Here is a 26,967-nt window from a genome sequence, read left to right as displayed (position 1 = left end):
TGTGGCTTCATTGTGGCAGGGTGTGCCGGGGATAACATGTGCCTGATGTGGCACTTAACCAAGGAATTGGCACCAGGGCTGTTCGACAAGGAGCTTCCAAGAGGCCACAGGGAGAAGTCAAGACTGGAAGAAGGAATATCGAGAGAGTGCCCAGATCTGTTAGGATGTTTCTTTTAATAAGGGCCAAGCAAGGCCTTGCAAGGGAGAATTGCAAGGTCAGACTGTGGGCAGAGACAAGACAGGTGGGGCAACACGGACAGCAACCAATGAAGAATCGCCATTTGTGATCAAGATACAGACCTTGGGAATGCAAAAGTATAGTCGACGAAATGAATACAATGTTCAGAAAATGGAGTGTTATATGCTCAAGAGTGGCAGAGAACAATAGCAGTTATGGTGGAAATAGGTTATCTTCCCTACTCCGAGCCAGGGAGGCTTAGGACTCTCAGCTCTGAATAATGGCTACCAAATATTATTCAACTTTGGAGAGGAGTGGCACAGATTGGAGAGATTAAGGGTAAGAGTGTCCTATTCCAAGTCGCCTGAAAGCAGCAAGGGTTCCTCTGCCTAAAACGAGATGTAGCCTGGTCGTCACTGCCCGGGACCTCCTGAAAGCGGCCAATCCGCATGAAAGATGCACTACGTCTTCAGGAATCCGAGGGCGCCCAGAATCCCCCCTCCTGGCTGTCGGGCGCTACACAGGACTGCTTTCTGCTATCATTGGGCTGAATCTGGGGCATTATTGGAAGCGATTCCAGGGTGCATGAAATGCTGCAATGCGCGTGCATCCCTGCACTCCCCATACTGCTTTTTCTTCATGGCGCGCGCGCCTCTAGTTTTTTACCACGTTTTCGCACCTCTATGCAGATGACAGCAAACTAAGTTATAAATAATTCATGCAAAAAATGGTGTGAAGTGGAATGCTTGCAGGAAGAAAACCTTGCCTGCATCTTGTTTCTTGTAATGCATGGATGACGTGCGTGCAAGTGCAAAAACGTTGGCATAGGCACAATGGCACGGATGTAGCATGCAAGTAATTGTTGGAGCCCCGCCAGGGGACTCGCAGGCGCGCAGGCCCGTAGGCCAATAATACGCAGGAGCCGGGGTTAGTGCACAACCTCCTTTATTTAGATACAGGCGGCAGTTCGCAACGTTCCCTCGTCCCTCTCCTTCCCCTGATATCACGTCCTGGACGTCTCGGACCAGGGCCGCAACGGCGGCCCGCCCACACAACGGTGTGGACAGCTAACATCTCCCCCCTTTTTTAACATGCAAGGCCATTGTCTTTCTTCTCACCCCATTTCTTCTATGAGGCGGAGTGGTTTCATGCGGCTCCTCTGGGGACGCCTCGCCTTGCTCGGGGTCATCCTCTCCGTCGCGGGTGTCGCAGAGTTTGCTTCACTTCCCGACTCTTCCCCTTCTCCGTGGTAGGGTTCTTCATGGAGTCTGTCCTCTTCACAGTCTATGTCCATTTCCCAACAATCTCCCTGGTGCGGCATGACGTGTTTGAAATGCGGGCTGTTCCTGGTCACTGACGAGCAGTCACTCCTCTGTGCCATAACCATGGTGCCTTTCTTGTGTGTTACAATGAGGGGGGTGGGTGCGAAGGTGGCTTCTTCCTTTCGATTTTTTGGTTGTCTGAGCCATACTTCATCACCTGGTTGCATTAAATTCTTGCGGGCCCGTCTCTTCCTGTTGGTGACTTCCTTTGTTTTTGCCTTGCTCGCTTCATCATTTACTCTCGCCTCTTGTTCCAGAGTTGTCGTTTCTTGTGGTCTTGGATCCTCTGGTAACCTCGTGGTGATCGGCCTCCGGAATAACAGGTCTGCGGGGCATACCCCCGTCGTGATATGGGGTGTGTGTCTGTATTCTCTGAGCAGTTGGTTGAGAGCCTGCTCGAATGGTTTGTTTTGAATTTGAACATGGGCAATTTGCAATGTCCTCTTGATGCTGGCCAGGAATCTTTCGGCCATGCTGTTTGCCTGGGGCCAGCGAGGGGTTATTATTTGATGTTGAAACCCCATATAGTTTGCAAACTTTTGGAAGTCGTGGATTATGAAGGTGGGACCGTTGTCCGATTTTATGACCTTGGGAATGCCGTACGCTGATAGCATCCGGTCGAGTGCTGGGATGACGCTTGATGTTGCACTGCTTTCTATGATCTGCGCGTCCGGGTATACTGAGTGTTCATCCATGAGCACAACCACATGCGTGCCATCGCTCACTTGGCCAATAAGTCTACGGCGAGCTCCTCCCACACTTTGTTCGGTAGCAGTGACGTCTGTAAGGGATTTGGGTGTGGAGGTGGGAATACCTGTGCGCAGATGTGGCAGCCTCCCACGATGGTTTCTACCAGGAGGTCAAGCTGCGGGAACCACACCTTTTGGCGGAGAAGGCGCTTCGTGGCAGCCACCCCTCGGTGTCCTTCGTGGTCCAGGTGTACTGTCCTTTCCCAGAGAGTTCGTGGGATGATAACTTTGCAGCCTTTTAGCAGTACGTTGTTCTCTACCACCGTTAATTCCTCTCGGACTTGGTCAAGCCACTTGACGTCTTCCCATGCCGTGTCTGTTTCCGCCCTTGCTTGCTGTCTCATGAGGGTCTTCTTGTCTGTCTGCAAGCAGTGCCTTGCGATTCGGAGTGCTGGGTCTGATTCCGACTGCACCGACAGCTCCGCCCATCCGACTGGCAGCGGTTGTAGGTGGTGTATGACATAGTTTATGTATGCGTCTGCGATGGATGGTTGAGACGTGGTTGAGGCCGTTGGATGGCGGGAGAGGTAATCAGCAGGGTTTTCCTCTTTCCAAGGTCGGTGTTTTATTGTGAATTTATAGTCTTGTAGCTGTAAACCCCATCTGGCTATTCTTGGCGGCATCCTGGCTTTGGGGTTGCCATAGATGGTGAGCAGTGCCTGGTGATCGGTGACTATCGTGAATTCCTTGCCGAACAGAAACAGATGAAAATACTCGCAGGCCCATACTACTGCCAGGCTTTCTTTTTCCACTTGTGAGTATGCCTGTTCCGTGGTTGTCAGGCTTCGGCTGGCATACGCCACTATGTGGGTGTTGCGTGGGTCTTTTGGGTCCTTTTGGGTGAGTATGGCGCCGAGTCCTATGGGGCTGGCGTCCACAATTATTTCGGTGTCTCGGCTGGCGTCGAAGTATGCCATGTCTTCCGCCTGCGAGTTGGAACCCTGTATCGCTTTGAATGCCTCTTGGCACTCCGTTGAACATATGAATGGCGTGTCTTTGCGCGTGAGCAGGCGTAATGGGTTGCTCACAGTGGCGTAGTCCTTCAGGTATCTGGAGCAGTAGCTGGCCAAACCCAGAAATGATCGCAGGTCCGTCGTGGTCACGGAGGGGGGTGGCTGAGTTGAGTGCCTTGACTTTTTCCAGATCTGGTCTCATTCCTTTGTCCGAGAAAATGTGACCAAAGAATCTCAGTGAACCCTTCGAGAACTCACATTTTGTTTTGTTTAGTGTTAGTCCTGCTTCCTCCAGTGCCTGACATACTCTGTAGTGCCACGTCGTGTTCCTCTTACATCTTGCCGTATACAAGGACATCCTCTGAATAGTTCAAACAGTTTGGGACATGTCAAATCACTTTGTGAATCTCCTCTCGAAAATTTTCGGCGGCAGAGGAGATGCCAAAACGGAGTCTTTTGTATTGAAAAAGGCCAAGGTGTGTTACAAACGTGGTGATATATCGAGATTCAGGCGCAGTTTCAATTTGGTGGTAGCCTTTCGTCAAATCTAGCTTTGAGAAGATTCTTGCTCCGTGAAGAAGATGGATCATGTCCGTGATCCTGGGTGCCTGGTGCCTCTCTCTCTCAATGGCGATGTTGGCTCTGCGCATGTCGACACAGGCGTATGGACCCATCTGGTGACTTCTTGGGTACAGGGACGATGGGCGACACCCAGGGTGTGGGTCCCGATACGGTTCAATTACGTTCATCTTGATCAGTTTGTCAAGTTCCTCTTCTTCCTGCCTTTGTATGTTGAACGGAATCCCTCAGTAATGTTGGGCCATGGGTTTGACGAGTGGATTTATGTGATGGTGTACCTTCCTGTTCTTTAGTTTCGGTAAAGATTGCTCGATCGCTTCTGGTTTAGCGAAATATTCATGCGCCATCAACTGGTATAAGATGTGTACCAGTCCCATGTCTACGGCTGTTCTGAAGCTTAGAATGCACCCGCTGTTAGCTTCGGTTTTTAGAATGTGCAACGGGATCCTTGCTGTGTGTTCCTTGTGAGTGCACCAGGCCGTGATCGTGCCTTTGCATGGCAAAGGTGTTGTGGAGCCATAGGGGTAGATGTCCACCACCTCTTTCTTGATCTTTGGCTGCGGTGCAAGCGATTTGTATGCTTGTTCGCTGATGATATTGACCGTCGCTCCGGTGCCTATTAGAAATTTTAGCGGGGTGTTGTTCACGTGTAGTGTCAGTACGGGGCTGTGTTGGATAGCTGCAGTGTTGTCTTTTATGGCCCACACATACCCCTTCTTCCTTTGATCTTCCTCTGACAATGGGGTGTCGCTGCTGGTGGGGGACCGTGTCTCAATGTATCTTACGAAACATCTTCTGTGTGAGCGTCTCGTGTCCTCGGACGAGAGTCTGTCCTCCCGCGTGTAGTGGCTTTTCCGATCGCTGTCTTCTCTCCTCGTGGGTTTCCGGTCGCTCTCCCCTCTGAACCTGGGTGAGCTCTGGCGGATGTATCTGCGCCTGTCTTGAGTTCGGGGTTTGCCTGGCGTGTGTATCGGTGCATTCTTGCACATGGCCCTGTAATGATCCATGCCCCCACATGCAGCGCATTGTTGTCCTATGGCCGGGCATTCCCCCGCATGGGGATATTCGTACCCGCATTTGTAGCATGTGGCCTCGGGGCGTTTTCCTCCTTGGGTAGGGTTCGAGTAAAGTTTGTGGACTGTTTCGGTGTTTTCGACGTGTTGTTGTAAGGACACTTTTCCTAGGTTGTCCAGTTGTGAGTCAACTGCGACTTCCATGCGGGCCAGTGCTAAGATTTCTTCCAAGGATCTCTGTTTTTGTAGGAGTTGTTTGAGGAATGGTTGTGAGAGGCATCCTGCAATCACTTGGTTTCTGAGCGCTTCTTCATTGGAGTATTTGTGGAATTCGCAGTGTTTCAATTTAATGCGAAGGCGCATTACAAAGTTGTCTATGGACTCTCCCTTTTCTTGCCTGGTCGTGTGAACGATGTGGCGTTCATAATCAACATTCGTGTGTGGTACAAAATTGTCTGGCAGTTTGGCGTGTAGTTCTCCATATGCGACGTGTCTACATTAAGTAATTCGCCCACGATGTCTCTCACTGCCATGAATAATGTATTCTTTAGTTTTGTATCATCTGTTAGACCTATGGCACCAGTGTAAAATTTGAAATCCCGGAGCCATATGGTCCAGCGGGGTCCTAGATTTGAGGTGTCCCGTATTTCAAAGGGGTTTGGCATGTGAATGACTTGAGATGCGCCCCCCTTCATTTTGTGTGGGCTGGTTGTTGTCTTGTGTGGCATCAGCTCCTCCTGACGAAGATGCTGCTGCTCCCGCCCCTCCTGAAGATGAGGCTGTGGTGCTCGCTGAGTCCGACATTATGGCCGGTGTCCTGAGACCCTGTGTTCGGTGGTTGCTGACTCTGGTGGCATGCTTCGATGTGTATCCCTCTTTCTAAGAGTGAGTTATGGGTTTAACCTCTTCGTGGTCTCTCCTCCCTGCCTTTGATGGGCTGGGGCTTCGGCTTCCTGCATTGTCCGTGCCGGTTCTCCACTAATTGGGCCGCACGTGGGGCGAGTTGCACGTGCCTTATGAGCAGCAGATTTCGTGTGCTGGGTGGAGTGCACAATATGCGCTGGTCATGGGCAGTGCTTACCCGCGTGATGCCTCGATTTTTCCTGGGTCTGTGCTCTGCACTCTTGGCCTGCAGCTCCCTCCGCTGCACGTGCTTTCCTGGTGTGCCGAGCCACGAGCGGGCGCTTCTCTCCGCGCTGGGGAGCAGGCGCAAATCTCCCAGGCCCCTCCCAACGGCTGCGTGCTTCACTGCGCCATTCCGTGGTGCCTCGTGAGCCTGAGGCGGTGCGCGGCTTGCCAGCGGTGACCGTGGCCGAGGCGCGCCGATGCGCTAGACTGCTGGGCTGCAGACCTTGACACGGCACTGGTGGGTCACTTGCCCGCTCGTCGCCAGTGATGGACCCCCGCCAGGGGACTCACATGTGCGCAGGCCCCTAGGCCAATGATACGCGGGAGCCGGGGTTAGTGCACAACCTCCTTTCTTTAGATACAGGCGGCAACTGCCGCAAGGTTCCCTCGTCCCTCCCCTTCCCCTGACGTCACGTCCTGCACGTCTCAGACCAGGGCCACAACGGCGGCCCGCCCACACAACGGTGTTGACAGATAACATAAATGTTGAAATTCAGAGCTCTGCTCATGAGACATTGGACTCTTGGGTGAGAGCGAAAATGACAACATGTCAGTTTGCAGTTCCTATTGCAGTGCCCGTGTGTGTGTACACGCAGGAGTGAACGGAGCCACTGCCAGCTGGATTATGGGAAATGCGAGCGTCTGGCATTGAAAGGCAGGCAGGACAGAGCAAGTGTCAGCCCCACGTCAGGGACGACTGTCCAACATGTACCGGACTCGCTCTCTACCCCAGCGCCTTGCAGGGACACTGGCCCGCTAAACAGCATTGCGCCCTCTCTGACACAGGTGAAAGTTGTCCATCAATTCACTGAAGGGTCTCTAGAAGCCAGCAATAAATGTTATCACGTGTCACTTTTAATTTTGACAGTAGGCACTGCACCCTGGGTCAGGTGGCATCACAATGCTTCACACACAGTGGTATTAACTGATTTATCGCCCAAAGCGCTCACCACGGTGATGAATTGCCATCGGGTGAGGGCGTGAAACCACTGGCCTTTCTGATTTTTCATTAAATAATAAAAGGATGTGGCCAATTCCATCTCTGAAAGGGAAATCTGCTGATCAGATTCCCCTTTCATAAGATTCATGCCAACAAGCATAGTGTGTCCCTGTGCCCTGCAGCATCAGTAGCCTTATTTGCAGCACCTGCTTTACCAGTGGGACAGAGCAGGTGTCAGAGGTCACAGGTGCCCTTCTGACAGCTGCAGTGACACCCAAGTCTTTGCAGCGCAAGGGCTGCATTTAAGATAAGCACCCCTGTTGCAAAAACTGCATAACCCTGAAGATGTTGTCCTGGTGGCACATAAAACTGTTAATATAGGCATACCTGAGGTAGGGAATGGAGGCCAGCATCTCTCAGAGTTATCCCAGCCACATTAAATTGATGTTTCACAAGTGTGAGGCCTGTGGTCCAGTTCAGCTGTGGAAGGATTATGTGTATTGCTCCCAGACACGTCCCATCCCAGACTACTGACCGGACCAGCCTTGGGGGAGTGGTTCCCTTTGTTCCTTTGTAAGGGCAGGTAGTACCCTTTCTCCCAAAACAGCCACTCCACAGGACACTGGCTGGGAACAGAAACCAAGAGGCAAACCCATTCACAGAGAGCCCAGCCTCACACCAGGGTGCTGCATTTCTAAAGGCCTTTGATCCTATTAAGAAAGGGAGGGGCAGAGCTATGGCAGCCAGAGAGGGTTCTGTACAGTTTTTGGAAGGTCAGGTCATCTTGATTCTCCCTGCCTCCCTTTTCTCTTTCCCGTGCCCTCCATTCCTCTCGAGCAAAGCACTTGGGTGTGACATCATAAGGGCAAAGTCCACTCATTTTGAGAGCAGGGATTGGACTCCTAAAGCAGGCTAGCTCTAGTCCAATCGACTGGGGATATTTTGCCTCTAGAAGAAGGGGTCTCCCACCACTTCTTTGAGTCATCTTGGGAATCATCAGGACTCAGAAGATTACACTGGCCCTTGCTGAGCGAGCAGTCCTCTCTAAAGTCCTCCAGTTGAGAGGTGAAGGCAGGGTTCCAAGGCAGAGGCCAGCTCTATCTCGTAACCATCTCCAGGGACCATTGGGTGGGATCTGCTGCTGGAGTAAGACTGCCTCTCTGCCAGCCATAGCGGTACCCATGACCTTACTGTCTTGGAGGACCCCTGCAGTTGTATGCCAGCCTTCTCCACGTTTGGGAGCAACAGAAAAGGACCCATCGTGTCCCTGAGCCCCTGGAATGGGACTCACAACACCCCGAGATCCAAGACAGTCTAGATCCTACTGTTTTTCGCTATTGAACTGATTGGAGTGTGTTTTAAGAACTGTTCAGCACATTTTAACCAGCAGGACCCTCCATGGCTGCCTTTTGCTCTCTCCCTTTCTTCAAACAGCGCCAAGAAGTCTGTGTCAGCACTGCTGAACCACCAAGAACCGCCAAGAAGGTACTAGTGGCTGCTAACTGCCTCTGTGCTCCATTTCTGAGCCCAGAGACGGGTTAGGTCACTTAGAAACCTATTTGCCACAAGTACCTAACTATTTTCAAGAACATTGTTACATTTGCTTGCACTCCTGATTCATTATCCAGAGTATAATTAAACTGAGCCGGGAAGCAACGGAGAACGACACAGGTCATCAAGGGTAACGTAGGTGGTAAGGAGGGGGGTGCAATATATGGCACAATGTTTCGGCCATGGGGGTGGGTGGGATGTCATTCGAGACTGCAAGGGACCTAGGTATTGCCTGAGGAGTATGTTCTTGAATTCTTTCCTGAGCTGCACTTGTTTGTCCCAGTTTGGATTCCCACTGGGATGGTGTTCCAGTAGGCATGGGTGTAGCCAAAGAAGGATTGTCTCCTTACCTATGGTCTAATCCTTCAAAGGAAGGTTTGACGTCATGGTAGTCCACTCTGGTTTTGGGTCTCAATTTTCAACAGATGATGGTCTCTTCTCTTGCCCCTTATCCCCATCTCATATTCTTGGCCAGTCCATGTCCCCTCCTGTGCTGCCTCAACGCAAGAACATGTGAGCGCTTCTGGAGGTGCCCCTTTCCCCCAGACAGCAGCGCCTTCAACTCCATTTGTTCGAGGCCCATTTGTTCTCTTTCTTTTACACAGTTAGCTGCAAATATACATGGGGTTAGGTTTAGGTATTTATTAAGGGGAGGGGGCGTGGGCAGAGTTGCAGACGGTGTCCCCCACTTTTGTTTGCAGCCAAATGTGTAACAAGATGGACACACAAATTCGAGCTAATGGGCCTCACACATTTCATCGAGGAAACATCACAGAAGCAGAGCAGCAGGATTGCTTCTGAAGCCACCATTCTTCTGGCCACAAAGCCTAAACAGGTAAACGCCTAGGGCCACTGAACTGAAGATGGGAAGCCAGGACGAGATCTCTGCTGTCCTGTTCCAGAGTCAACAATGTGACCACTGGATCTCCAAGTAATCCTCCCCTTTCGCCATCTGTGGAGACCCGATCCCTAGCCCTGCTTAGGTTGACTTCTACAGTGTCTGCTAAGTCTCCTGCTGACCAGCATACAGCGTAGACCGCTCTTTTGCTAAAGCAAATAACTTTGTTCTAATTTCTTCGTGGGGAGGTTAGGGTTATGGCCGGTGGGGTGTGAAGTGGCGGGAAGAAGGATATGGGGGACCCCCATTAATGTTTTTTTTTACATCAAATTAATGTTCTTGAAGTAAATTAAAACGTAAAGTACTTCGGCAAAACAATGTGCAACTAGCATGCAGTAGGTTGCCTGCTCTTCAGGCACCAAAAGAGGGCTGGTGGTCCTTGCCTGGAAGGCCAATCGTTGGCCCGCTGTTGGCATGATTTTGTTTGAAAACTGGCCCCCACAGACCCTTATATGTTAGCCCTGTGGCAAGGGTATCAACACTTTCAGGGGTGCCCATCATTTGCAGTAAGCCAAGAACGAGGTTCTTTAGTTGTTATACCGCAGGCCACGTCAACAGGAAACATGTTGCTATCTTGAGCCCATCCTTCGTATTTTCGGTTGAAGCTTTTGGCTTTAGGAACTCTTGAAAGATGGCCGCTTTCTTAAAGGTGCTTTCATTCTCAGGCGATGTGCGGCTCACAGATTGTTTATAGATGTATCATTCTGACTATTGGGCCCACTAAAAAGAAGCCAGACTCTATGGGATGGCAGTTTGGCACCTGTAACATCTCTTCCACACTCTGGGTGGCACCAGCAAGCGAGCACCCACACTTTGTCATCAAGACTCCTCTGTGAGGACCAGGTGAGAACAACAAAATGATTGTCAAGTGGTGCTAAAAGGTAGTCCTCCCCCACCCTACATGAAATCCCACCCAAGTGACGTATCCGGCAAGTGGTGGGCTGGTTTACAGAGAATACTGGCGATTTCCTGGTGGGGCTCTGCACCATGGGCCTCGGGCAATCCCACCCAAGTGAAGTATCCGGCAAGTGGTGGGCTGGCCTACAGAGAATACTGGCGATTTCTTGGTGGGGCTCTGCGCCATGGGCCTCTGGCAATGCCACCCAAGTGACGTATCCGGCAAGTGGTGGGCTGGTATACAGAGAATACTGGCGATTTCCTGGTGGGGCTCTGCACCATGGGCCTCGGGCAATCCCACCCAAGTGACGTATCCGGCAAGTGGTGGGCTGGCATACAGAGAATACTGGCGATTTCCTGGTGGGGCTCTGCACCATGGGCCTCCGGCAATCCCACCCAAGTGACGTATCCGGCAAGTGGTGGGCTGGCATACAGAGAATACTGGCGATTTCCTGATGGAGCTCTGCACCATGGGCCTCCGGCAATGTCACCCAAGTGACGTATCCGGCAAGTGGTGGGCTCGCTTACAGAGACCTCTGGCGATTTCCTGGTGGGGCTCTGCACCATGGGCCTACGGCAATGCCACCCAAGTGACGTATCCGGCAAGTGGTGGGCTGGCATACAGAGACCTCTGGCGATTTCCTGGTGGGGCTCTGCACCATGGGCCTCCGGCAATGCCACCCAAGTGACGTATCCGGCAAGTGGTGGGCTGGCATACAGAGAATACTGGCGATTTCCTGGTGGGGCTCTGCACCATGGGCCTCCGGCAATGCCACCCAAGTGACGTATCCGGCAAGTGGTGGGCTGGCTTACAGAGACCTCTGGCGATTTCCTGGTGGGGCTCTGCACCATGGTCCTACGGTAATGCCACCCAAGTGCCGTATCCGGCAAGTGGTGGGCTGGCTTACAGAGACCTCTGGCGAGTTCCTGGTGGGCTCTGCACCATGGGCCTCCGGCAATGCCATCCAAGTGACGTATCCGGCAAGTGGTGGGCTGGCTTACAGAGACCTCTGGCGATTTCCTGGTGGGGCTCTGCACCATGGGCCTACGGCAATGCCACCCAAGTGACGTATCCAGCAAGTGGTGGGCTGGCTTACAGAGACCTCTGGCGATTTCCTGGTGGGCTCTGCACCATGGGCCTCCGGCAATGCCAACCAAGTGACATATCCGGATACCTCCAGGTCATCTTTGACTCCACACTCTCCTTCTCTCCTCACATCTCTGATGTCTCTAAGAAGTCAAATTACCGACTGCACATCCTCAGAGGTAGTCTTCCTTTCCTCTCCTTCCCCCAGAAGCTCACTGTCTCCAGAGCTCTGGTTCTCTCTACGCTTGACTACTGCAGCAGCCTCTTTTTAAATCTGCCTGCTTCTACTCTATGCCCTCTGCAACTTACCCAGAACAGGATTGCAAGAGTTGTCCTTGGCCTCAAGCCCAGGGATCGTATCTCTCCAGGACTGAACTCTCTTCATTGGCTCTCGGTGGCTGCAAGGATCAAGTTCAAGACCCTTTGCATTATCTACAAGGCCTTCTGGGGCCTGGGACCGCAATACCTCCAACTCTCTCTTCGGAAATAGCTTCCTACTCAAGCTCTTCGCTCCTCCACCTACAACTCCCTCAGGGTCAGTCGTTTCTCCAAGCGACGAGTTGGGGGTACATCTCTCATTTTGGCTGGCTCCTCCCTCTGGAACAGCCTCCCTGCCTCTCTGAAACTTGAGCAGAACCATCTCCGGTTCCGGAAGCACCTCAAGACCTTCCTCTTCCCTGCTGATCTCCTGTCTGATACTGCACTGGTTCACCTGGCTACCCTCTGAATTTCGGGCCCAGGTCCCTGCCCACCCAGTTGCACAGCTGCACTACCTCCTGGCAACCCCTGCACTTGGGTCTGTATCTGCAAACCCTACAGTTCCCTTACCAGCACTTATTAGGCACCTGTTGTCTGCACTTTTAACCCTTGCATTTGCCACCTGCTGGCCGCACTACTTGCCCTTCCTCCCCTTACCCTGGCACTTTTGCTCTCCCCTGCACTTGTGTGATCTCAATGTCACTTGAGCTAGTAGGGTCGTTGACTTTGTTTTCCCTCTGGTTCCCCCTGAAACACTTGTGAATACACACGTTATAAATGTCATATCATATCATAGGTGGTAGCTGGCGTCCAGAGCACTATGGTTTTCTGCACCTATTACCCCGTTTCCTATGCACCCCCATTTCCATCCATCTCTCCTCATCAACCACATCCCTTGGAAGCAAATCATTTGTTAAAGCCTTCAGTGTGTCATGAATCCCTCTTAACACCATCTATAGGTCAGTTCTTATGTTTAATTACTTTTTAACCCCTATATACAAACAAATGTGCTTTCAAATTCACAATGTGGACCTTTTTTCCCCAATCTTCTTGTGGAAGAACCCCCAAACCCTAGTTGGAGGCATTGGGTTTGCTCACACAGCGTGGCCACTTGGAAAAGCCTTTCCAGGGCTACTCTTGGCCCTCAGTCCACCCCTGGCCGTGCCTGGAATTGAGAGCGGATAAGCGACGCACATCTTCCACACCAAACAATAGGAAACAGACCTGTCCTTGGGGGGGAGGGGGCAGTCTGGGGGCATTGGAGGGGTAGTGGTTCCCCAGTAGGGGGCCAGGCCGGCTTTGCAGGCTCGGGCCCGGTGGGGGAGCACAGTGGCACGAAATGCCCCATAAAAAAGGGTAGGCAAAAGTGCAAGGAGCACTGTTCTGTGCCTTACCCTGGGGATTTCACGCCGCTGTGTTCCTGCCATCCTGGCCCGCGCAAACTCGACTGCCGGCACCATTGTGCCACACCCAGAACGACACATGGGCAATGAATACCTGGCAGAGTGAGGGTTATGGGTGGGGGCCCTAATGCCTGGTATCTAGTGGGGGAATGGGATGGCCATTTGGGGGACATTTTGGAGGGTGGTGGGCGGCGAGCATAGCAGCGGATGTGGTTTTCCCGTCAGGGCGAAGTCTACCACAGGCATCTGGTCAGTAGTTAGGCGGGGTGATAGGGAGGGGGCCCTAATCAAGGGAGAGGGGGAAAAGTAACAGGGCACATACAAAAACAGCCGAGGCGGGAGCAAGGTGATCCCGCCTGGGGCTGTGGTGGTTGGGGGAACAGTAAGTCAACCTTTGTCGTTCACAGGGGAGATGCCTGGATTGGGCTGGAACCCGCTAGGGGGACAAGTAGCACGAGTGTTGGGAGGAAAATGGGGGGGCACTAGGAGGGCGCCAACATCTTCGGGGGACATATCGGGGGCGGGTCAACAGAGAAGGCCCCCACCAATTCAGGCAGCTCCACCAGGTATGCTTACTTGGAATGTGTTGCAAGGCATTAGAAAAATGTCTACGGATCAATACATTGATATTTTCTCCCTGGCGGAAGAGTGTAAGGACACAAAGCGGGATCAGAAGGATAGGAAGTTCATCGTGGACAAGTCCTTGGCCAACTGGACCACGAGTTTTGCTATTTTCTCGGTTATATTCTTTGAAAAGTCTCCAGAACTTCACCAGAAGCTATTGTCATAGAATCATTTAGTGCTGTGCATGTACCATGACTGCCCTTTTGGGGCTTTGTTGGTTTACGATGAAAGGTTCAGGGGCGCCAAGGCAGGGACTGCACAGATGGACAGGTGGACTGCGGGACAAGGGCTAGGGTGCTTGGTGGGCCTTTACTAAACCAATGTGCGCAAGACCAGTCTGCAAGTTTAAGCACATCTGCTCCTTTTGTGGGATGTGTTGGGACACAGGGAGGTCAAGGGTGCAAAACGCAACGAGGAGCATAAGTAGGGGTAAGACTCTGGGGAGCCCCTGACGGGCCTGCCCTCACGCGTGCGGGTGCATGTGCTGCGTATATGGACAAATGAGTACCATTGCTGTGTTTTCAGATTCCGGTCCGGTATTACAAGTCTGCCAGTCCCAGGGGAGGGGGGGGGGGACGGGGGTCACAAAAAAGCCAACCATGGCATTACTTGACAGGGTTGAGAAACTAGGCAGGGTGACAGGATCATTCCCGTCTATCCACCCCCCGCCCCCTCCCTGCAGAATTTTGTGTGCTCACCTGTGGGCATTGTTTCCAAAAAAGAGCCCGGCACATTCTAATTAATGCACGATTTATCGTTCCCAAAGGGGGCATCAGTGAACGATGCCATTGACGAGGCGCTTAGATTCTGATAGATACGCCTCTTTCGATGAAGCACGGGCAGTATTGGGGCGATTGGGTAGAGGACCTTTGTTGGCAAAATCTGACTTCAAATCTGCTTTTCGTTTACTATCAGTGTACCCCGAGGATTACCACTTGTTGGGGTTTCAAGTTGGAGGGGAATTTTACTTTAACGAGTGCATGCCAATAGGGTGCTCCCTATCCTGTCCCTATTTCCAGGCATTCGGCACATTTCTGGAGTGGGCGACAGAGGGAGCGTGAGGGAGCACGCATGCTTCATTAGCTGCGTGATGTCTTGTTTGTGGGCTGAAAAGGCTCAGACCAGTGCGAAGAGGCACTGCTGGCATTTCAGAAGAGGACAGGGAAGTTGGGGGTACTGAGTGGCCCCTTACATTGCTTTGTTTCCTGGGCATCGAGATTGATTCCAAGAGTGGGGTGTACCGCCTCCCAGAGGACAAGGCCCGGGAGTTTAGGGAGACGGTGGGTACCTTTGGGGCAGCTTTACTTCACCCTGCAGATCATTCCAATATTTAGCCGTTCTCCAGAGCAGAGCAATGGCAGGGGCAATGTCCGGGGCGGACCAAGACACACCATCGCACAAGCTATCGAGGGAGCCAAAGCAAGATCTAGGTGGGGTGCGAGACCTTTCTGGCGTTCCTTTAATGGGGTACTGGTTCGGCCGATTGAATTAAAAGACAGTGGCCAACTGGGGCTTTACACTGACGCTGCGGGGAGCATAGGTTTTAGGGCCATGTGGTGCGGGCAGCGGTAGCCCACCACTTGGGTGGACAGTGGCCTGACCAGGAACACAACATTCTTGGAGCTATTCTCTGTAATAGTGGTGCCGGCCATAAGGGGCAGGGATGTGCTGTTTTGGTCAGATAGCATGTCAGTGGTCTGCTAGATTAAGAACCAGATGGCAGCATGCCCTATGTCTGATGAAAAATGTGCGCTTTCCGGGTAAACACGTGCCGGCATTTACAACAGTGCGGCTGATGCTTGGCCAGTTTCAAATTGCAGGAGTTCCAGCATTGCCTACCAACAGCAGCCCCGGAGATGACGCTGTTTGCTGAGCTAGTTTGGGGGCTTGGTGCCCGGATTTAGCCTCACGGATTGAGGCTTCCATATCACAGGAGACACAAAAGGCCTATGGCAAATGTTTCAGGGAGTTCTGTGCAGCTCAGGGGCTGGTGGAGCTATTCCACAGGGGACGTAAGAAAGTTCCTAAAATACCTGCAAGGTTTGGCGGTATCCATGCGGGCGGCCACGACGAAGAAGGCAGCCATTGCGTGTTTTGTCAGGAAGGGCACCCTCGTCTGATAACATCGTAGTAAAGAAGGCACTAAAAGGAGATAGAGGGCAGAGGGCTTTCGGGGGTCAGCTGGCGACCACTGGATCCCGAAAAACTGGCCGCCATCACGAGTTGCTTGGGAGGTATCGTTCAGGGCAGATGTTTTGGGAACTGCTAGGAACATCAACAACAGATTTTTCGGGAGGACTAGCATAGGGGATCTCTCATTTGGAGGGAGTAATGCGGCGCACCTCTGGATTAGAAAGTCAAAGCCTGTTCAGGAAGGAAGGGGGGGCGGCGTCACGTTAACAGTCCATGGCAGGGAGGAGATTTGCCCACTGAGGCTGCCAGACTCATTTTTGGCCTACAGGGGTGAGCAGCGGGGACCCTCTGTTTCAACACAGGAATGGCTTGCGTCTTTCAAGCTTCCAATTCATGAAGATCTTGTACAGGTCGTTAGGGTGGGTTGGGGTTCCCCCCTCAATCCTCCCGAAGAACAAGTTACTTTCTTACCTGGTAACGTTCTTTCGATGGGATGGTCCGACGACGTATTCCATATCTATGACATGTAATCACCACAGCTGTGCTGCTTCGGAAACTTTTTTCGGCGTCTGCGTCCTGCGTCGATGACGTTGATGCGCCGTCGTCGAGGACCTCCTCCGACGTCATCCGATGTGATAAGTAGGACGCACGACGCCCGTAGCCTCAGTTGTAGTTTTTTCCCCCAGAACGTGTGACATAAGTCAACTGCCAGTCAGACACAAAGCCTTGCGGAACGTAAGCTGCAATCGCAAAAGAAATTCTGCAGCGGGGAAGGCAGGGCGGGAGCGATATGGAATACGTCGTCGGACCATCCCATCGAAAGAACGTTACCAGGTAAGAAAGTAACTTGTTCTTCGAGGGGATTGGGTCCTCCGACGTATTCCATATCTATGACAGACTCCCAAAGCAGTACCAGAGTAAGGAGGAGGGAAAGAATTTAGAATCAAAATTTAGAATAGCCAATCAAATAGCAGAGCAAAGGACCGCCTTGCCAAAGGCCAGATCCTGCCCTCGGATGGAATCGAGGGAATAGTGACGTACAAATGTATGTACTGAAGCCCAGGTGGCTGCATCACAAATGTTGCGAATAGGAACACCCCTCTGCAGTGCAGTAGATGCAGCCACACCCCTGGTAGAATGGGCCCGCAAGCCAGCCGGTGGGTCCTTACCTGCCAAACGGTAACACTCCGAGATGGCTAAAATAATCCAGCGAGACAAAGTCTGTTTCGTCACAGCTTCCCCCAAACGCTTCCCAGCGTAACCAATAAAGAGTTGATCGTCCACTCTGACCCGGGACATGCGTGAAACATAAAAGCTTAAAGCTCTCCTAGGATCAAGCCTATGGAGCCTCTCCTCTTCCTTACCAGGATGCGGAGGAGGATAGAATGCCGGAAGAACAACCTTCTGGGCCAAATGAAATTCCGACACTACCTTCGGAAGAAAAGAAGGACGAACACGAAGGACAACCCTGTCCTTGTGAAATACAGTGAAGGGAGGCTTAACTGAAAGTGCCTGTAACTCACTCACTCTGCGAGCGGAAGTAACCGCAACTAAAAACACAGTTTTCAGAGTTAACAGCCTCAAAGGGCAAGAATGTAAAGGCTCAAACGGAGCACCCATAAGAAACCTAAGAACAAGGTTTAAATCCCAACCAGGCACCAGGAAAGGTGACGGAGGGAACACATTAGTGAGCCCTTTCAGAAACTGTGAAATTAAAGGGATTTTAAAGTAAGAACACTCTTCAGACGAGCGCTTAAAGACGGACAGCGCCGCCAGGTAACCTTTAATGGTACCCACTTGCAAGCCCCTGTGGGCCAAAGAAAGTAAAAAGGACAGAACCATGGGGATGTCACATGCAAAAGGATCCACATTCTGAACTCTGCACCAGTCGCAGAACTTACGCCAACGGCAACGGTACAAAGACTTTGTTGCTGGCCTCCGGGCCGAAAGCAACACCTCCATCACGTCTTCAGGGAGGTCCCAATCCTTATACCTCAACCTCTCAGAAGCCAAGCGTGAAGGTTGAGGGATCTGACCTCTGGATAGAGAACCTGACCCCCCTCCCGTGAGAGCAGATCGTCTCGGTAGGGAAGACGACGTGGAGGGCAGATGGACAAGTCGAGAAGGTCCGGGTACCACGTCCTCCGAGCCCACGCCGGAGCAATGAGGATCATCCGGGAACCGAACTTCCGTAACCTCCGCAGCACTTGCGGGATGACGGGGACTGGAGGAAACGCGTACAGCAGCGGGAATGACCACTCCACCACGAACGCGTCTCCTAAGGCTCCTTTTGGAGGAAATTCCCGCGAGCAGAACCTTTCGCACTTCCGGTTGACACTGGAGGCGAAGAGATCCACTTGAGGGGTCCCCCAAAGGGCGAAGATCTCCAGGAGAATCTCCTGAGCCAACTCCCACTCGTGAGAGATCGCGCTCTGCCTGCTCAGAACGTCCGCCGTCACGTTTTCGGCTCCGGCCAGATGAACTGCCGAGATCGAAACTTCCTGCTGGATGGCCCAGAACTCGAGCTGCATCGCCTCCCTGCACAGAGGAAGTGACCCTGCCCCCCCCTTTTTGTTGAGGTAGTGCATGGCCACTGTGTTGTCCGTCAGGATCAGGACATTCTTCCCTCGCACAGACGGCAGAAAAGCCTTCAGGGCTAGCCTGACGGCCCTCAGCTCCAACAGATTGATATGGAGTCTGGACTCCGACGGAGACCAACGACCGCTGACTGTCAGCCCGTTGGCATGAGCTCCCCATCCCGTGAGGGATGCATCCGTCACGATCGTCACCTCCGGCCAGGGAAGCCAAAATGGAGCCCCCTTCATCAAGTTGCCTTCGACGGCCCACCACAGAAGGTCCCGGGCGACCGAGGACGGCACCTGAATCGAGTCCGACATCCTGCCGGAGGACTGCGACCATTGCGTCTTGAGTGCCCACTGCAAAGATCTCATCCGCAGGCGAGCCTCTGGCACCAGAAGAATGCAGGATGCCATGAGGCCGAGCAACCTCAAGAACTCGAACGCTGGGAGCGTCTGGGCATGCTGAAACTTGTGCACCATCTGCTGAATGTGAAGAGCCCTCACCTGGGGAGGAAAACACTGCCCCAGGGAAGTGTCGAGCACTGCTCCGATGTACTGGAGCCGCTGTGTTGGCGTCAAATGGGACTTCTTTAAATTGAGGGAGAAGCCCGGCCTGTGAAGGGAGCGACAGGTGACCGATAGATGATCCAGGACTTGCTCAGGAGAGCTCCCCCTGATCAACCAATCGTCCAGGTAGGGGTAGACGTGAATCCCCCCTTGCCTGAGATGCGCTGCCACCACCACCATGAGCTTGGTGAAAACCCTCGGGGCGGAGGTCAATCTGAACAGCAGGACCCGAAACTGAAAGTGCGAGTCGCCAACCGCGAACCTCAGGTACTTCTTGTGCTTGGGATGGATCGGCACATGGAAGTAAGCATCCTTGAGGTCGAGTGACACCAACCAGTCCTGAAGCTGAAGGGCCTGGAGGACTTGAGAGAGAGTAACCATCTTGAACTTGTCCTTCCTGAGGAGTTTGTTCAAACCACGCAAGTCCATGATGGGTCTCAATCCCCCGTCTTTCTTGGAAATCAAAAAATAAGGGGAATACCATCCCTTGTTCCTCTCCGCTATAGGCACCAGTTCTATGGCGCCTTTCTCCAGCAGGGCTTGAATTTCCTGCGCAAGGAGCGGATCCGGACACCGCAAAGAGAGGTTTCCCGGTGGATTGTCGTGAGGCCTGTGCCGAAAGGGAAGACAGTAGCCGTGGGTTATGATCTCCAGAACCCACACATCTGAAGTAATGGCTTGCCACTCTACAAGATGCTGCGCCAGCCTTCCCCCAACCGGCGAACCATGGGACATGGCCTCATGACTGAGTGGGAGCGGCTGCGGCGTTACCTGAGGGCAAAGAGGCAACTGCCCGAGCGGCCTTGGCACCACGGGTACCCTGTCGTCCACCTCTGGTACCCCTGCGTTGGCCTCTTTGACTGCCAGCCCCTCTCGCTTTACTGAAGGACGAGTAATAGCGAAAGGAACCACCCCTCCACTGCTGTCCCCTAGGACAAAAAGGCAGAGGTTGGCGAACTGCAGCGCCCAACGACTTCGCTGCAGCTTTCGAGGTCTGCAGCCTCTCAAGGCTCTCGTCAGCCTTGCTGCCAAAAAGGTGCTCACCGTCAAAGGGCATGTTGAGGAGCCGGGACTGCACATCTGGAGCAAACCCCGACTTCCGCAACCACGCAAACCTGCGTATCACGGTGCTCGCCGCCATGGACCTACTGACGCATTCAGCTAAGTCCAAACCCGACTGAACGGACTCACACATGGCATCCTTACCATCCTGGACCATAGCAAGGAAACCATCCCGTTCGTCCCCTTCGGGAATATGTTCAGCCGCTAACGCAACACAGTTCCACAGAGTGTGCGTGAAACGCGACAAGGCACAAATGGAGTTGGCCGCCTGAAGCGCCATACCACCAGAAGAAAACACTTTCTTCGCCCAGCCATCAAAACGTTTGTCGTCCCTATCAGGAGGGATGGTAGGGTACGACGCCTGCTTCGCCGGGGCCGTGGCCGCCTGCACCACCAAACTCTCCGGAGTGGGGTGCCTGGTCAAGTAGCAGGGGTCGCAACTGGCTGGACGGTATTTTCGCGACAAGGATCTGCCCACCGCCGGGAGACTCTCCGGAGCAGTCCAAGCCGCCGCCACCCTTCTCTGTAAAGCCATATGGAACGGCAGAACCGGGTCAGTTGGGGGACCAACATCAAGGATGTCCGTCAGATCATCCTGCACAAACTCCCCTGGGGGAGCAGACCATCCCAAGTACTCAGAAACCCTAGCCATAAGGCGCCGGTACGAGGAATCAGCATGAGAGCCAGGCTCAGGCCTACAAAACTCCACCTCCGGAGAGGTGTCCAGTCCATTGGCATCATGCAGTGACTGTCTCAACTCGTCAAACTGACTATGGCCCGAGACAATTTCATCCGGAACCTGACTAGGAACCAGGCCATCAGAATCCTCATCCGCCTCTGAAATATAGTCCAGGTGGCGAAAAGAAGGCACCCTAGAGTGCTTGCTCTTAACCAGAGCCTTCCTAGGGGGTCCACCCGTGCCACGGGGTACCTCCGACACGAAAGGCGTCGAGCGAATCGGCGCCAGCGTCGAGAGAACCAGCATCGGCGCCGAGAGGATCGGCGTCGACGTCGAGGAAATCGGCGTCGACGTCAGATGCAGCGCCTCCAGAATCGGCGGCGTCGACACAGCCCTCGAGGCCGGAGCCCCGAGCGTGTCCCTCGACGACCTGAGCGTCGACGGCATCGACGACTTCCTCGGAGCCAGAGCCTCGAGAAAGCCCGTCGACGCCCTCGACGCCTCAGACGTCGATGCCTTCTTCGAAGACCTCACAGGTGCACACAGTCTCGAACGCGTCGAGGACCGGGACCTGGAACGGGCACGTCGAGAACGAGTCCCCTTGTCCGAACGGGACCTCTCCCGTGACTCGTGCCGACCACTCTTGCGAGCGGTGTCTCTCGACCTCACACGACCGACCCCACTCGGGGGCGCGGACGGCTGAGTACCCTGCGACTCAAGAATCGCCAGCATCTTCTTCCCGAAGGAAGCCCATTCCTCCGGCGTCGCACGGCTGGAGGGGTAAGCGACGTGCCGGGCAGAGTCCTCCGAAGAGGACCTGGAAGACGACCGGTGTCGGCGCTTCCGAGAATGCCTCGAAGAGGCTGAGGAGTGGCGAGACCGACTCCTAGAAGGAGACCCACGAGACTTCCGACGATGACGCGGAGAGTCACCCCTCGAATCATCCGTCGAAAGCCCCGCAGACTTCGACTTCCGGGGCTTGGACACCCGACCTACCGACAACTTCTTCTTACGTTCGCGTAAGGCTTTGGACGTGAGCGACTGGCAGTCGATACAGTCATCCGTGTCGTGGGCCTCCCCGAGGCACCAGAGGCAGGCGTCGTGCGAGTCCGTCACCGACATCTTGGACCCACACTCCCCGCACTTCTTGAAACCCGGACGCGGGGTCGAAGACGAAGTAGAAGACATCTTCTGAAGGATTTTCACAAAACGAACAGGTTCGAAGAACCGAGAAGAACAGAACTCCAAAGAGTCGAGGCGTTTAAACCGAGAAACACGAAGCAACACGTTCGCGGAAAAAACGGAACTGAGGCTACGGGCGTCGTGCGTCCTACTTATCACATCGGATGACGTCGGACGAGGTCCTCGACGACGGCGCATCGACGTCATCGACGCAGGACGCAGACGCCGAAAAAAGTTTCCGAAGCAGCACAGCTGTGGTGATTACATGTCATAGATATGGAATACGTCGGAGGACCCAATCCACTCGAATGGCAGGAGCGTCCACCGCCAGCAGGTATGGGTGTGAAGAGAAGGAGATCAAGGCACTTGGGGGGTGGAAGTCTTGCGCATATAGAGGGTAGGTACATAAGGGCACACTTACCATGTTGGGGAGCCTCGATGGGGATAAAGGGGCGGGGGGGCAAGGGACGCAGGACAGCGATTTGTTGGTGCAGAGGAGAGGAGTCTCCCCTGGCTGTTGTCGTTGGCATGGCACCCGCTTTCTTTTCTGCATCTGCGTAGGACAGATGGCGAGGCCAGTGTTATGGGGCCTGGTCACTCGCGGTTGGTGGACGCGGCTGCCTCGGGCAAATACTGGACTGCGTCTGGGGCCTTGCAGGTCCGCCAGGTGCGCCTGGGGCTGGAGGCGCAAAAGCCGAGGCGGGGGTTGCACAACCGGATATGGTGATCTTGCACATAGGGGGCAACGATCTGGTAGCGTTGGGGAGAAGGGCACTGATCAGAGACCTATTATTATAATAATTATTATTATTACCCGTTGTCTCTTTTTGGTTGGTTCAGACGTTTCTGCCCGGGGGCATTGCCCGCATGGTGTAAATTATCCCGTGGTGGAACTGGAGGCAGTCAGAGCCCTCGTGCCCATTAAACATTGCAGAATGGAAAATGACAAGGAGATGGCCCGGCTTGCGGCGTGCAAAGGGAGCCTAGCGATCCTAGAGAATGGCCTATTGAGGGCTGGGGGGCTTGCCATCAGAAAGGTGTTCATCTATCCCAGTGGGGCACAGAACCTTTGCTACAGAACTTTTGTGTGCGAGTGGGGGTGGTAGGTGGGCTCCGGATGCTGGAATAGTGGGAAGGGGAGGGCGCAGTAGGCACCCCTCTGGAATTGGTGAACAGCTACTGGGGTTCCTGGTGGGGAGGGGTTGGAGGTGTGGGGTCAGTGGGCAGTTTGGGTAAAGGAAGGGTCTGCCTCCTGGTATTGCCCCCCACACGCAGAGAAGGGCATGGTGCGGGGGGAGAGGGCATCACCACCATGCACCGCCCAGGGGGCAGGGGTCATGGGCCGCCTGGACCACCCGTCAGTATTAAGACAGTTATTGCGGAGTGTTTTTGAAGTCGCATTTTTTTTCAGTTACGCGGATAATAAAAATGTGGGCAGAAGAAGGTGTCAAAAGTATTCACTCCTGCCCCTGCGCTGCCCCCTGCAGAGCCCAATAAAGCCATGAATTCTTGTTAGGAGGAGGGCATGCATTTCCAGGTGTGGCCACGTGAGGGCAGTCACTCACAAGGGAAGCCATTCCTCTTGGAGATAAAGGGTTGTCCCCTGTCATGGGCCAACAGAACAGCTCCAGATGAGGAACACACAGGCTTGCTGTGCCCTTACCCAGGCCCCGCAGAGAGGGGGGAGCGCAGGGGAGTGGGACAGAGGCAACGAGTGGCTTGGAGGTCCAGCCATGGCGCACCAAAGCACGTGGAGGCCGTGCCCTTGACATCGGGTGCCCCAGGACCACCCTCCCAGGTGGGGGCCCACACACAGCCCAGTGATTCGCAAGGGCACGAAAGGTCATCGAAGCCGCATTAGAATGTGCGGCCCCCAGGTATTGCAGTAATGAACTGTACTGAATGCCAGGTGGTGAGAATATGGGCACGTGGGTTTGCAGGGGATGTTCGAGTCCAGGGAATACAGGCCAAGTGATGGGGTTCCAGGAAAGGGCCACGCCAGGCTAAGAACGCCACCTCCAAATAAAACACCCCCAAAAAGTGCTGCCTGAAAGCAGGTCAATCCAACTCCCACGCCGGGGGTGGGGAGGGGAAGGGTGAGGCTGTGGCTGGGACCGAGGGGCGGAGCTAGGTGTCAATGTGGGTGCCTTGAATCTAGGAGGCTGGCTGCTTAACTGCATTGTGGGAACATAAGAATGACCACCAATGTATCAAACGCGATAGCGATTCAAACGTGCACTGCTGCTGAGCATGCAATGCACACATGGTACGATGCACACGTCATCTGTCAGAGTGGCATTCAACGAAGATACAGCATCTAAAACCCCACATCACCCAAAGTCCGGACCTACTGTGTTTGTGATTTTTTCGTTTTCGTGATCCTGTCAGAATAGTCACCCTGGCAGTAACGTGTGCAAAGCATGGGGCATATATCCAGCTTTGGACTGTCTCTGTTTGACTTGGGGCGGTCCTGGTGATCAAAGGACGACTTTCAAATGCAGTCTGTCAAGTCGGTGCATATCCTCCAAACGCACAGCTTTCAGGAGGCTCGCATCAATGGGGGGAGTGTGGGGGGAGGGAGGGGGTTGGGCCTCGGCTCGACATGGAACGCTCCTGTGGCAGAACAGTTTTTGCGGGAGCAGAGAGAGCTCAATCTTGTCCTGGTCCAATTCATAAACCATGGGACATCCTGAGAGCAGACTTTCATGTCGTTCTGCACTTGTTTGCGCCATTACACGAGCAGAGCAACCAAAGACCATGAGACATTGGTGGTATCAGGTAATAAAATCGCGGCAAAAATGCTGTGGTTTGACCCAGTAAAGGTGTACCCCATTATACCATTTAAGAGGAGCAGGGGATGTGCATGCTTCACAGGATTATGGCGGCAAAACCACAGCATTTTTGCCGCGATTTTAAGACATGGAACCACTTTGGTTGGGGAGCTACTGCCTAAGAAAACATGGAGATGATTGACTCGAGGGGGACATTTAGTCGGCTGCCCGCCACGAAAAGAGAAAAGGTTTTGTTGCAAATATAATGTTTGGAACGAAGGATTAATAATGTAACCAAAGTGCGATTGCAGTAGTGACAATCATGAACAGATGTTGATTGGTATATATGTAATAAACCTACATAAACTGGCCATGGACATGTGTTCAAATGTTATGCTGTAGGTTGTGTTAGTAATGCATGATTATCAGAAAAGTAAGATGGGGGATGTATGAAGCGAGAAGTGGCCAAGTGCCAAGGTTATGGTCCCCACTGCCTCCCCCCACCCCCGCACCTGCCACCGGAACAAGGGGACAGTCCAATGGAAACTGGAAACACAGCGCCCCAGCTTGAGAAGATGGCAAGAGTCCAGGCACTTACACTGCACGGTCAGGAAAGCCCACGCGGAGGGGGAGCGGCCCAGACTGTTGCTAGGGACGCACGTGTATTTCCCAGCATCCTCTGGTTTCACCCGGAAAATGATCAGCGTCCCATCGATGAGTATCCGCACTCGCAGCTTCAGGTCACTGAGGAAGGAGGCGAGAGAGGCGAAACATATTGCTCAAGCACAATTAAAAGCCATCTCACATTCTCGAGCATTGATCGCTCAGCCAACATCAGGCCCAGGGCCAATCAATCAGCACATTGCATTGGAAATCAATAGCATCAGACGGCACTGCCAGCGAGTTCCATCTGAATGCGTTAACCGGGAGCCCAAGGCCACAGCTTCAGAGGTGCACATCTCATGCACACATGCTTGCACACACTGTCTGTCTCTCCTACAAACACATGCACACACTCCCAGGCGATCTGCAGTGTTAATAACGACACATTTTAAATGACACCTGAATAATGACAAAAACTCAATTTTGTTGTAAAAGTATATATGGGGCGTGGGGTAAGGAATTAAAAGGGATGGCAGTAGTTTGGGGGAGGGTAACAAGGCTGTAAAAGCTGGGGGGTACCCCACATTTTTATTTTAAATCACCTTTTTTCGTTAGTCAGGTGTCGTTATTTAGGGTGCCGCTATAAAGACAAGGAACCCCCGAGGAGCCCCACCCACATTTCAGCCAATCAGATCACAAGGACTGTGCAGAGGTGTAAAGCGTTCTCTGCCTTGCTTTACTGCTCTGGGATATTTTCCCTTCAGTTTGAAGACAGTCGGTGACCAAAGTCAAATAAGCGTTTCAGCCGCGCTTTCCTCCCCACGTCAAAGAGTACCTGGTTTTACACCTGCTTGAGATTTTCAAGCAGGCTCAAAAAGAATCCATTCCTACGGAATCTGCCTCCATTTAGCACCTGATGAAATCTGTCAGATTCCCTAGGAATCCACTGTGGATGCCGCCTGCAAAGCGCTGTTTGCAGGCGGCACTTACATCTTTCACAAAACCAAGCACGAGCACGGTGTTTCCGCCCGCTCTTGCCATTTCATTTTCGACTCTGCTTGTGAAAGTTGGAAATGACATGCTGTGGGTGGGTTCCCCGTGCACGCAATGCACACTTCACACACAGGAGTAACGTCTGAGGAGACAGTCACTCCTCTCTACAAACATCTTTCCGTAGGCAATTCAAGCTTAGTGTCCCCACACATACAGAAATCTCGGGGTACATTTCCTTACTAACCCCCCACCTCACCCATCGAGTAATATGTGCGTGCTGATGCCGCCCCCGCCTGGGTATCCCAAGGGTCCAGGCCCTCTGCCCCAGGAGATGTCAGCATGGGCAGTTTATGAGGCGGTTGCCAGGAGCGGGCCCTGAGGGCAGGACCGCTCATTTCCTGCCCATAGCATCCAAAGTCCTCCGAGGAGGAGGGCGGCGGGCATTTGTGATGAAGTCCTCAACCCTAATCTCCTGCTACTGTTGGAGTACTCGCTCCTGTGTCACAAGGAACATTTCACACAAACACCGGCTATCTCTCCCCGAGGACTACATTTTCATTGAGGAGACATTTAAAATGTAGGCGTAAAATACACACGCAAACAATTTACGTATTCATTTACCTTGCTCCTAGTTTTAATGCATTTGTATGACAGAGAGGGGGCACGAAACCGAATATCCGTTTTCGCCCGCCCCCCCTCCCACCCCCCACCGTCCTATCTGCCATAGAAATGTGGCGGCCTTTGCGCCAGCATGGCATCTTGATGCTGGCGCAAAGGCTACGCGTTCCACAGGAACCCATTGCAAACCCTGCCAGCTA

At 53.2% G+C, this 26,967-nt stretch overlaps 1 protein-coding gene across 7 annotated transcripts in view; it reads right to left on the bottom strand.

Moving 5' to 3' along the window:
* Nucleotides 1–26,967, bottom strand: part of IGSF9B (immunoglobulin superfamily member 9B) — a 1,213,970-nt gene that overhangs the window by 686,725 nt on the left and 500,278 nt on the right. For all 7 annotated transcript variants that reach the window (XM_069614121.1, XM_069614116.1, XM_069614120.1 and 4 more), the window contains exon 7: nt 25,152–25,297. In XM_069614121.1, coding sequence (XP_069470222.1) covers nt 25,152–25,297 — 146 coding nt within the window. The remainder of the gene's footprint in view (nt 1–25,151; nt 25,298–26,967) is intronic.

Source organism: Ambystoma mexicanum, chromosome 9 (assembly GCF_040938575.1).
Source record: "Ambystoma mexicanum isolate Mex_15411 chromosome 9, UKY_AmexF1_1, whole genome shotgun sequence".
Lineage (NCBI taxonomy): Eukaryota > Metazoa > Chordata > Amphibia > Caudata > Ambystomatidae > Ambystoma > Ambystoma mexicanum.
This window is presented reverse-complemented; position numbering and strand designations above follow the sequence as displayed.